Source organism: Poecilia latipinna, unplaced genomic scaffold, assembly GCF_001443285.1.
Source record: "Poecilia latipinna isolate Pla-1442-1.1 unplaced genomic scaffold, P_latipinna-1.0 Scaffold1134, whole genome shotgun sequence".
NCBI classification, from domain to species: Eukaryota; Metazoa; Chordata; class Actinopteri; order Cyprinodontiformes; family Poeciliidae; genus Poecilia; species Poecilia latipinna.
The window spans coordinates 31728-44837 of NW_015113750.1; the positions used below are offsets into that span (position 1 = coordinate 31728).

Consider the following 13110-nt stretch of genomic DNA (forward strand, 5'->3'; position numbering starts at 1 on the left):
TCTATGTAATGCTTCCTGTTGGTCTGCCACACAAAATCCCAAATTCACTCAAAACCATTACGGAGGTCTAACAAAACTTAAAAAGTGTGACTCATCAGCTTTTGGTTTTGGGGTTTTCTTTAAATTACACAATATTTTTTTCATCCCATTCATAGTTTTTGTTCAGCTCATGATTCCAGAAATATGTTAATGTAATGCAGTGACTTTTTACTACAATAAAAATAGCTTTCACTGGTAAAACAGCTCTTCATCTCTTCTGATCATTTCAGTATTCTATAAAGAACTGGGACATTGGCATGCATTTAAAATGAGAGAGTGTATCGCACCTAGTCATGTGTGTTGGACTTCAAAGTAACCAGTATTTGAAATTTATGATACAAACAGAAATGTGAATGTTTTCCTAGAATACTATTAATAAAAAAATATATTAATCTTGCCCTTGGCGTCCTCTTGTTGAAAATAGTTCTACTCGGTATCAGTAATCAAACAGCTGCCCTGCAGATAATTTATTCTGCTTAACTTTTAGATTTTTTTGGATGAACAGCGTTTTTGTTCCTGTGTTGATCAAAAGCCCTCTGCTCCAGTTGAAAAACAGCCTGATGTACCTTGATAGAGTTCATGGAAAATAACTTCAAAAGAAAGAACAAATTTCATGTTTGAATTAAATAATATATAACTAATTTTGCAATTTTATCCAGCACTTGAGACTAATGCACACCAGGGTTTGGTAATATGAAAATATCAGAAAGGAGGGAAGTGTTGATAATCCACCAAATAAGAGAAATGACAATTTTCATGTTTGTTTTTGCTCATTAATTTTATTTTCTTTGCAAGCTACCATTTTCAACTTGAGACATAAGTATTGTTTGATTGTCAGTGAAATGCATTGTCTTGGTGGGAAGCAGAAGCTAGCAAAGATAAAGTGAGAATATTTCACTCAACATAAACTTCAAAGTCATAAATAAAGCTGTGGAAAAGACGAAAAGGTTCTGTCTGTGCATTAATATCTACTCTGAAATCTGATTGGCTGGCTCCAGAGATACAACTTCCTTCAAACCTTCACAATAAGAAAACAGAATTAATTTCGTGTGCCTTGTCTGCTTTGGCTGCAAATTGTAATTTGTCTAAGACAAATGAACAGAAGACAGTTACTTGTGGTTTTTTTTTTTTCTTACTTTGTTTATCCCCAATTGTAAAAACCCTAGAAAAAGTGCAAACTCACCGTGATTGGGGTTGTCACCAATAATATGGTGCCGCCCACTCCAGTACCAAAGCAGCAGGGTAGCATCCCGAGACCCAGAAACAATGTAGCAATCGCCTCCGATGTACGACTCTGATCTGGCCAGACATGTCACCACATCCCAGTGGCCAAAAATGATCTGGGTCAGCTTGCCTAAACAGATAAAAGAGCAAAGATGATTTCTATTGTTTTTTTTTTATTATTATTTGGTTTATATCTTCTAAGGGAAAAATGAATCAACTATAAACACCAAAGTCATGCTGCTCACGATTAAAAAAAACTGCATAATTTTTATGCAAATTATACTGGGATTGGGAGACATTCAGAGATGAAAACATCAAGGAGTCAGACAGAGCACTTTATTCTCAAACCATGTCATGAGGTCCCAGCTGAATTAAAAAAATAAAATTAATGAGCTACAGGGACAATACGTTGTTCTCATCGCAGTTAATAATTCGTTACGTAGGTGCATATCTATCAACTTTGGTGTCCAAGTGTGTCAGGAGACAGTTGCACCAATACTGTATCATTACTGTCATAGCATTCAGTCCTCCACACATCAGCGCGCAGCCCTGTAGGAAGCAGAGTTTACACTATAACCTACCTGTCTCAGAGGAGTACACACGGAAGCTCTTGTCCCAGAAGCCACACACCAGGATGTAGCGGTTGTCAGCTGTCACCACAAAACAGTGTGTGGTGATTTGGATGCTTTGGTCCACTAGGTCTGTGATCTGACGCTTGTTGCTGCCAGTATTGTTGGCTTAGAGGAAGACACAAAAAGAAAAACAGTACCATACCCGAGGTGTAGCTCCTTTTCTTTTTTTTTTTTTTTTTTCCTAAAATAGACATAAAGGACAAATATTTATGTCCTTTTCTAGTTTGAAGTTGTGTATTCTCCTTTGAGCTCACTCACCAACCAGAGAATCCATCTCTATAGGGAGATGATGGGCCTGTTCCAGAGAATAGCCTGGTGCTCCTCGGAGACCTGGATTCATGTAAGCATACGTTGCATACAGTTTTACAATTTCACGTTCATACACAGTCACACAGCCATTCACTCATATTTTTCCATGATATAACAATTCATTTATGTCTTACTAGACTTTTCAGTTCCACTGTCAAATGTCATTTCATTCATGTGAATAGGCGTCTTAAAAACCACTTTGATTCGGGGACATGTCTGAAATTACGGAAACCTTATTATCATTCTTATTTCAAAAAGTGAGACCACATTTCCTTCCTCTCCAGCAGGATGGTCAGGCCGCTGCAGCTGTGTTCATTAAGGGCAACCGCACACTGTGTACTCTTTGGTCTTGAGTGGTACGTACTTTCTGCAGTGACAGATGGAAACGTGTGAGGAGAATGTGGTGCAGTTGGGGCCTAATTTCCTAGTAACCATTGCTTTGACCCTTTGACCCCGAGGTGAGGCTTGTTCGTAGGGAGGGGCTCCGTGGGTAATGTTGTTCACACATGTCTGAGAAGAAACATGTGGAAACACTCATCATCAGCTTACCTGGAAGGTGCGAGTCGCTCTCATAGACAGCTTGCAACAAGTCTATTACGAGCAGTGGGAAGGTTTCTTGTGTGACTGTGATGAAGTGATTTTACAGGACCTCTGCTGTGTAGGTATCACATGTGGTGTGCCACATCCCCCCCTCCCCACCCACCAGCATATGTCTGTGTTTGAACTTCTAGCACCTCCTACGCGACATCGACTTCGCTCACCAACGGTGTTGTGCCATCGATTGACGGCAAATAAGCGGCTGCAGGTGACGGTGACCACGGCTGGTATGGTGAGATGGGGCAGGGTGTTGGCAGCCACATGCGTAACCGGCGAATTGGACGGAAACTTTAACACCATGATGACGTCCTGCTGCATCTGGTCCTTGAACATGAGAGGACTCTGCGGAAGGAAACACTATTGAGTAGAAGAGAGAAAAGACAAAAATATGGGGGGAGGGAAAAAAATGGAGGCGTCATGATGGTTGGGGACGATGAAGGTTGAGAGCAAGAAAGGAGGGCACAGAAAAGATGACGAGAAGAGGTATGGAATTATGTAAGAAAAGAATGCAAGAAGAATTAGTGTGGAAGAAAAAAAAAGACAAGGTTCAGACACAAAGGAGAACTTCATGCAACATCCCCATTTGGCAATTAGACAAAGGATTACAACAAGAGGAGGCAAAGAAAGCTGGAGACACAGGAGATGGTTGATACAGAAACATGCATCAGAAATGTTCAGCCTGTTTCACATAAAACAAAAAAAAATAAGAAAGAATTTGGATTAAGGTTTTGTAGCTGATTTTGTTTTGAATTGTTAAATAGTTAAACTTTTCTCATTTCTTCTGCAAACGTAGAATAAATTTACACCCTGTCAAAATAATATTTTGAGGGTGAACTATTTTTATTAAACATGGAAAGCAGATGAATTGAGCAGACTTAAATTAATAAAATAGTTTTATAATCATCTCTGCAGGCATTGGATGTTATTCAAAAGTAAAAGTAGCTACAAATGGCATTTCTTGTCATGTGACTATCACATAAGATATTGAGCCACAACCTTCAATATTTTTAATTCAACTTTTCATTGTTATGTAATTGAAAAGAGGACAGCACATGATACATGATTTTCAAAATTAAAAGACACTTTAAAATCAAAAATTTGTGGTCTGTCTATATGTTCAGCTTAGATGAGTAGCATCTGAACATAAATTTTAAGATATGACAAAGTTTTAAAACAAGTTTTAGGTAAGGATGCACCGACGTGAAAATTTGATATCTGAAATTAATATTGTTGTTATTCCCGATAACCAATATTTATTGATATTACATACATATCTTTGCCTGTCAACATCACGAAAAATGACGACTACACCGCTAACATTTTTTTCTCTGCTGAACATACGCAAATCCTAAAATATACACAAATGGCAGCAAGAAGGAAATAAACGTTGACATCGATCCAGTTTTACTTACTGTGCAATTGGTTTTGTTGGATTGTATTTAGGGGTATCGTAGTAAAAGGGGATGAGAAAACTTTTTGAGTCTTATTTGTAAATTACTTATAAAATCATCATGTATTTTCCTCCCTCTTCATGACAATGCTCTTACTAAGTGTTGGTGCATTAAAAAAAAAAACAATAAAATGCTGTTCACTACTATATGTGATTGTTAGGTGACAAAATGTGAAAAAGTTAAAGGGACTTTTGTTTGTTTGTAATTGGAAAAACGGGGCTTTTACACCAGTAGGGAGCAGTGTTCTCATTAAACTTCACTACTTTCAAAAATGACCAGTTAAGATACACCACAGAATACTGGTCCTAATAACTGCTAGTTAAACAGAGGCTCTGTGACAACACAAGATAAAAATTAAATATTTAACTGCTGTAAAAAAAAAAAAAAAGAATGCCAAGTTGGAAATCATCTTTCACAAACTTATTACCGCTTGTAAACACAGAGCAAAATATCGAAGGTCTACCTAGCATCCCTGAAGCCCCCCCACACACACACACACACACACACACACACACACACACACACACATCCAGAGGTGCAGTGAAGGTTCCCAGCATGCTCACTGTTCTCACCAGGTGCATGGCGGAGCTGCGTGGAGGATGTGGCTCAATAAGCAACTGAGATGGCGTCTGTCCAAAGCTCTGGATCTGCGCCTCTGTGGCCTGCGGGAGAGAGCGAGAGAGTGAGAGAGTGGCTGTCACAATCAATATGCATCAAAGTGATGGGTCAATGCGTTACTTGACAATGCAAGCAAATCCTAACTCAGCCGTGCCTCTGAGGAAGGGGGGAGGTAAAGGGAAAGGGGTGCACTCCCAATCCGCCTGGGTGCTCCCCCTTCCCCCTCTGCCTGCAGAGTCATCCAAGTGTTAGTGTGGAAGAGACAAGCCTTTTCCTATTAACATGCTTCAGTTAACCATTCCCCATTTCCAGGAGCAGGGGCCCCAACTGCACAAACGTTAACCTGGAGTGACATCCAGATAGAACTGCAGCAGGCCAGCGTGCTTTTAGATGTTATTGTACTTGAAACAAAGCACAAAAGCATGTGTGTATAGTCATACTCACACACACACACACACACACATACCACACAGACAAAAACACAAGATAGCCTTTGTGAGTTAGGTAAAGGTACTACCTCAATGAAGGATGATTTATGGAGGAGAAACTATGAGAATAACAAGGAGAATATACAACTGAAGTCAGAAAACGAACAGTGAAAAAAAAGAACACCACCACAAAAATCTGAGCTCTTCTATTTTTAGAAAACAAACTTTGGAAAAAACAAAAAAGACAAAAGAGCTTCTCTGCTTGCAACAAGACAAAAAAACTACACTAAACAGAAGCAGTAAGAGCTGCTGAGCTTGACTGAAAGCGTGGCACTCTAAGGTGGAGGTGATTGATGTGACTGAAGCCTTTTCCACCATCAGAAGAGCTTGTAGATGTCCATCAATGCCATTGTGCACAATGAAACATACAGCCTTTCGTCTGAACCTCCCGACTGCCTGTGTGACTGGCCCTCATTTCCCTGCCCCTGTACACACCACTCACTATCAAAAAGGACCCATTGGGTAGCAAATGCCACAGTCAGAGATGTGGCGCAGGGCTTTTGGAGGTGATGCCGAATTAGGACAGGCCACCTGCGAAGCACACAGTCGCCCCCAACACCGCCCGGTCACTTCAGATCTTTCACGGCTCCAAAAAAGGCAATGTCCACACTGGCGAGCGCTGTGATGCAGCAGTGAAAGTTTCATGTGAGCTGGTTTGCACATTTGGGAACCATTAGACGTTAGCGTGTTTTTTACAACAAAGTCTGCCAAGTAACTGAGGCAACTGACATTATGGGTATTTAAGGTTAGGTTCAGGGTCAAGGTGTCTGTTCAAATAAAGAAACTCGATCCATACACCATAAAGTCTGAGATAGCTGTCATGTGGAAAACATCAAATTACTCATAATGATGAAAACTGGGCTGCTGAACGATGATAGTCTTGAAGCATATTATTTTTCAAAGGAATCTCTGGCTAGTTTTCTTTACATTTGAGTTCTTTTGTGAGGATTTACCTTGTTGAAGGTTAAATCATCGATATGTTATTTCACAAGCTGATCAAAACGCATCAATATTTCTCAGCCACTTGGACACTGATCCCCAGAGATGGATGACAAAAACATGTCTGTATTCCACTCTGAGGTAGCACAATGAAACAGGCATGTCATTAGTTTGTGTCTTTAAAGGCTTTGCTCTTTGGCTGAGAAGTGGCTCACTGCAACCATTTAGATTATTTTCCCTCCAAGCAAAAGCTGCCTTGCTTGGGTGAGCAGCACATAGCATTCCTCATAACATTATGTTCTCCTGTCTAAAGGTGTTTTCATGTCCGATAGTCCGGTAGCTTCAGTTCAATTGGAGACCAGAATTGCAACATTTGTTACACTTTCAGATGGTGAAGTTCACTTCCACACTGCGCTGCGTCAAACAAACCAAACCCTTTAAAAAACCTCTGATAATCATAGTCTACAGCTAATTCCAAACTCGAAAGCCAGTGTTTTGTTTCTAACATGATGCGAATTGTACATAAGACCAATAAAATAAATGTTTTTTTTTTTTTTTTTTTGAGAAATGTTATGTAATGGGTTAAGGTTAACTATAAAAGGAGCTTGACTAACAAACTGGCTGTGTTCACAGATTCTGATTGCTTGTTTAGTGAAACAGAAAAAAGGTGCAGAAGCAACCAAGAAAATCCCACTGCTATTTTTAAACAAGATGTAACATCTACCCACAATAACAGCAGAACCACTGTGTGGTTTATGGACCGTGGTATTGCTGTCCGTATTGGTCAACAAACTCGCCTGACCTAAACCTCATTGAGGGACTCAGTAATGTGTTAAGCTACATTTTTGACTTGAATTACTGAGATAAATCAACTTTTTTCAATGACCTTTTATTTTATCGAGACTGACCTGCAGATGTCGGATGATCTACTAGTATCACTCTCCAGAGCACACATGCAGCAACACAAAAGCAAACATTCCCTTGTGATGACTAAAGCAGAAAGGTGAGATCCTTTTGAATCACTGAAGACCAGAAATGGCAGCTACAAATTTGTAGCAAGCTTTTTGACCTTTTGACAGAGGTCAAAGGCAACACAGCAAATTATTTCCAATAATTTGGCTTTTAGGGAACAAAAACGTTTTATACAAGAAAAAAATAACTTACCAGAGAAACCACATAAAGGAATGCACAGCAGCAGTGTTAGTTTCCCATGTAATGACACGCTTTACATGTCGACAGAAATCAGCTTCAGACGATCTTGTCACAAATGTAATCCTGAAGTAAAACAATGAGTCGCCCTGAAGCTTTTTTTCTCAAGTGATTACTTGGGAATGGACATCTATATGACTTTAAGTGAGAGCAAATATGTCTCAGACAATTTGTCCACGGGTAAGTGCCTGTGTCTAATCCTGCTTTCATCACATATAATGGGAATTAAAATCTTTATGATATGCGATAGAGACAATAATGGAAACCATTTGAAGGTTTGTATTTCATCAACATCAGAATATCAAGGTGAAATCAATTTAAAGAATGTCAACAAGCTCAAAGGCTGTCAGAGGCTTGCAGCAGCACACTTTGGCGTCTTTGTTGATGCAGAGGTGGCAGGAGGGGCAGTGGCAGGAGGAGCAATAGAGTTCCACTGATGAATAATTTGTCTGTTTACTTGTGAGTGACACAGTGGGGTCTGAATCAAGGGGTTGCTGTCATGTTTTTCCATAAGAAAAGGGTGTCAGGAGAGGCATCACAGCGAAGGATTGCTGTTCCGGCAGCATGCCCAGAAGGGCTGTCACTGTTCCTCAACCACAGACCAGAGGCCTGGCAGCATGTCAGCAAGTGTCATCATTTTCATCTGACACGCACAAGGAAATTATCTCTCGTGACCTCTAATTTCTTGACGTTTCAAATGCCTTAATTGTTGTGACTAATGCCAGGTCGGCAGTTTCACCTGTCAGGCCCTGGATGAATCAATACCAGGAGTCAATCATCACATATCAACAAATCTTAGTGAGACAAACACTCGACACACTTCCACCTCCACCTCAATGACTCATCCAAGCAGGTAACACAATGACCTGGGAGGGGGGTGGGGGGGGAGTAGTAGAAGTAATTAGTAAACCCTGACTGAAATGAATAGAAAATACATGCATAAATTGAGCAATATTAATATCCTATAGTTCCTTAAAATTATTCTACTTTAGTTGTACTATATCCTCTGTCTCTGCGGGATTCAAATTAAAGTGAAATCAGATGTTTTTAGAATGCAAAATAAAATCAACTTGTAAATGTCAAACACAACATATTGAAAATTATTTTTAAAAACATAAATTCTGTCACAAATGAGTTTCAGAAATGGGTTAGAATGTCTCATTCAACATTAGATTCTGTTAATAATGGCCGCACTTTAATGCACACATACTGTTAAGACAGCAGGAATGTTTACAAAATTGTATTTTGGATTGTATACAGCAAATGTATAAGCTCTCTGAGGTAATAAATATTGTGTGTTTCAATAAACCGACATTTAAACACTACATTAGATTCACAAATGAACTGGGTCCGTACAAAAACTTACTGCAAACTCAAACTAACATATAATATAGAATATAGAAATAGAGCAATATTTCTGGGAAAAAAAATGTATTAGTGTATATAAATCTTCGTTGTTCCCATCAAAACGTATTTTTGATACGCATGTTTTTGTGTCATTTTATTTTGTTGTCAATATTACAACTCAAGGCCACCTAACTAACTAATTAACAATATTTTTTTTTTCTTTTCTTTTAAATAATTGTTTTTCTATATAATATCTGACATAGGTTTTTAATTTCAAGGACAAATAAAAGTAAAAATAAAAATGATGACATAAAATATGAAATATAATGAATTACAAAAGCTGCTGGACAGTTTGTCTTAATTAGTGCTCATCATATTAAAAAAAAAAAAAAAACATAATTTAGACGATCCAGTTTCTGGCACAATTAAATTCAGATCTCACACTTTCAGCTATTTGAGCATAATTAGGGACTCTAAATATCTGACTTCCTAATGTGAGACTAACTAAGAGTACTGTCACCCCTCAAAGTAACAACTGTGACAGCAGAAGACAGCTAAAAACCTTCCAGTCTGAAGGAAAATAAACAAGGCATCGTCAAAACTATTTCCTGAAATAACACAAACCAAACCTTTCACGATATGGTTTGGTAATTAGATGAGCCAAATCTTCTGCAGGTGATTTGCATAGTGGTCACTTGATAAATAAAGGCGCCCCTGAAAGTGACAGTATATAAATGAGTTGTTTTGCAGACAGCAGATGGTGAATATCACAGGGAGAGGAGAGCTCACACTGGAAAGTGCCACAATGCATGCCAGCTGCTGCAGTCTTTGGTCCCCTTTCCCTTTGCAATTATGCAAACGGAACAATCCACCTAATAGTCACTGAGTTAATTTGTTAAAATAAGAGGGTTATGTCATGTATCTATTCATTGAGTGACTGCTTGTGACTGATCAGAGAGCTCAGACAAATATTTTGACCTGATTAGGAAAAGCGACGTTCGGCACATTCCAAAATAGACCGTTGAAATATGACGTTAACAAGGTCAAAAATGTACTTGAAATGATATTCAAAGAAAACGACTTCACGGAACAGCAGAGTTAAAATCTCATGTCAACAAAAATGACTTCAATCTTGTAGTAAACATGCAGAATCAGCAACCCTGACAGATTATCCTACGGGTTAGACTTGCATCACATATTAATTGACTGACAGATGCAACGGTATGAACGCTCCAGGAACTGCAAGGCATGTCTGGACAAATACACACAGGAAGTTGCATGCATGGTGAGTAAGAGAGTAGGTGGCTTCATCACCGTGAGAATACGTATGTGTGTGTGTGTGTGTTTGTCTCCGCGAGCGTTACCTCTCTGAGCAAAGGGTCAGCAATACTGTCCAAGCTGACGGAGCCCTCATAAGTCAGGTGGTGAAATACGTTGAGGGCACGCACTGCTTCTGGCCCTCGCTGCTTGTAGCCGAAAATAAGGTCAATCCACTGATGCAGCTGACATGACACAAACTCGCTTTCCAGGGCCTGTCAGAGGAGCACAGGGCAATTAGAGGTGAGAGGCACCCCAGGAACACAAAGCACTGGAGCCAAAAGTCACAAGGCAAATTCAACTTAAAACACAAACAGAGTGGAGATAATTCCTGAAATAATGGTCTGAGAACTTCTTTTTTTTTGCCAAAAGTCATGTTTTTGGGCAAATTTATCTTGTTGCAACATCCCCGCCCCCAAAAATGTTTTTTTTTCTTGTTTTCTTTGCCAAAATCATTTTCTGTGACTTAGTAAGGTGACAATTTGATACTGCACAATGATGACCAAGCAGAACATTAAATCCTAGTCACAGACATTTCAAACAGTGCTATGAAGCAAAAAGGTTGGGTGAAAACGTAATGCAGCCAGTCTGATGGGGCAGACATTTGTTATGTTACATTCACACCACTTAAGCCTTCTCCTATGTCTTTTAAATTTCAATGTAGTTTATGGATATCATATGCTATAGCCCAACAAAAAAATAGCACAAAATTCTGATGTAAAAATTAGTATTTTTTAAATGTAAAATTCTGAAGAACGTGGATGCTATTAGAGATAGCATCCTTCACTTCATCCTGAATGTACCAAACCTACAGTCTAAACACGGCGTTGGCAGCGTCATGCTTTTGGTTTGCTTATTTTCAGCAGGGCAGGGAGTTTAGAAGAGCTTTACTTGTAAGAATGTCAACAGCCCTAAACATATGACCATAGTTCAAACAGAATGGTTAAAAGTGCTAAAGGATAACTTCAATGTCCACGCCTAAGTCAACTGAGAATCTGTGGCAAGATTTGAAAACGTTTGCTCTCAGTTGCTCTCTATCCAGTCTAAGTGAATTTGTGCTAATTGGAGAAGAAAACTGGCCTTCAAGCTGCTGTTCTGTGTGTGCTAACTTGGAGCAAACACATCCAAAAAGGCACACACCTGGAAATGCAGCAGAAGGTGCTTGCATCAAGTATCCCCTCAGGAATGCAAGTTTCATTGTAAAACAAAAAAAAATAGAAAACTACATGAACTTTTCCTTTCATTCACATTTGAAGGTTTATTTATTTTTTTTTTAAAATCCAATAAGTTAAAGGAGAATTAAGAATTTTACAAGGAGCTGTAACCAGCAAAATGCATCATATTCACAAACCTACTCACAACATGCAGAATTATATATATATATATATATATATATATATATATATATATATATATATATATATATATATATATATATATATATATATATATATATACACATATATATATGCTCACAGTCCTGCTTTTTACTCATACAGTGCATACTCTGTATAAGGAAATGAGCCAGTGGGATGAAATACGTCATCTTAGGTGCCTCACTGACTTAGTGAGATTTAGCAACCATGGCCAAAACAAACTGGCACCAAGAGGACGAAGGAAAACAAAGAAAGGAATCATTTGGGAAAGCACCGTTTGAGCTAACTTTACACAGCATCCTCAATCTTAACAGAAAAGGAGCAGAATAGCAAATTATGAAAATGAAAACTGTGACAAGCCTCTTAAAGCATCTTTATGGAAATACCAAAAAGAAATGGAGAAATCTTTTGCTCCTGTTGCTGCTTTCAGTCCTTCAGTTTTGCAACTCTACAGTAAGGGGGATAATCACTGTGAACTCAAAAAAGGCTTTGTGGAAGAGTAAGACTAAGGATCAATAATTAACTTAGTTGAGAGAAGCTATCATATCTCTTTTCAGGAGTTATTTTTTCTTATTGTTCCGGCTCATCGTTGTGATCTAAATAGACTGTGGAGCTGCTGCTCAGACAAAGCAACAAGGGTAGAAGTGTGTTTTTTCATTCATCTGTACAAAACAAAAAATACAGAAAGAAACAGAATTTGAAGAAATTCAACTTCTTCGGAATGATTTCGCAAAAGACATGAATATATTATTGTCTCTGAGAAATAGACAGTAACAAAACAATTTAAAGCACATTTTCTAGAGGGAAATGTTATGGATTTAACTTTCAGTTCAGAGTCCAACTGTACCATTAGGCCACAGAAAAATAACTGTCGTTTTAATATAGGTTAAATGGAGACGTTTGACTTAATTTAACGATCTAACAAAGGACAAACTTCCCTTATCTCTACACTTACCACAGTCTCTTTGTGGAGACAAAGAAATGCCCTTATTAATACCAAGATCAAACACACTTTAAAACTAACTGCAGATTAATAAAAAAAAGGGAAGAATAATTGCTTTAGTGGAAAAACAAGCTAGATTTCTAGGACTGGAGAGAGACGCTGGATATAATTTTATGAAAGCTCATTACAAATCTACAGCACCTATAGAAAACATGCAATGGGGGTCGGAGCATTGTTCCACAGCGTCCTACAACATAATTCCCATGCAGGCAGAGGTGAAGCTTTGCAAGAGAAATTTACACTCCTCCCCTCACGTCAGGAATAACAGCCATTACCAACAAAGCCTGCTCAAGCTCACAGAGGCAGAGTTTGCCACAGGGCATATCACGACAATTGAAAGTGGCACATGCAAAGATGGGAAGTGGGAGGAGGAGGAGGAAGGGAGGGAGAAAAAAGAAACAGAGAAAGGAGGGAAGAAAAAAAAGGGATGGCGATAAAGGGATGCAAGTCCAGAAGATTCACCGACAGAAGAGGAAATAAAAGAGGAAGTAAACGTGGGCTAGATGGGGGGGGGGGGGAGAAAAAAAAAAGAAAAAAAAAAAAAAATGGCCATACGTTTTT

General features: G+C 38.7%; 1 protein-coding gene across 5 annotated transcripts in view; it reads right to left on the reverse strand.

Moving 5' to 3' along the window:
- Positions 1-13110, reverse strand: part of LOC106959928 (neurobeachin-like) — a 149834-nt gene that overhangs the window by 11221 nt on the left and 125503 nt on the right. For 3 of the 5 annotated variants that reach the window (XM_015052795.1, XM_015052793.1, XM_015052792.1), the window contains 6 exons: positions 10218-10385; positions 4825-4914; positions 2966-3158; positions 2154-2225; positions 1845-2000; positions 1223-1393 (listed from right to left, as the gene is read on the reverse strand). In XM_015052795.1, coding sequence (XP_014908281.1) covers positions 1223-1393; positions 1845-2000; positions 2154-2225; positions 2966-3158; positions 4825-4914; positions 10218-10385 — 850 coding nt within the window. Of the gene's footprint in view, positions 1-1222; positions 1394-1844; positions 2001-2153; positions 2226-2965; positions 3429-4824; positions 4915-10217; positions 10386-13110 lie in introns of those variants that run through there. The other 2 variants (XM_015052794.1, XM_015052796.1) reach the window with 2 other exon arrangements.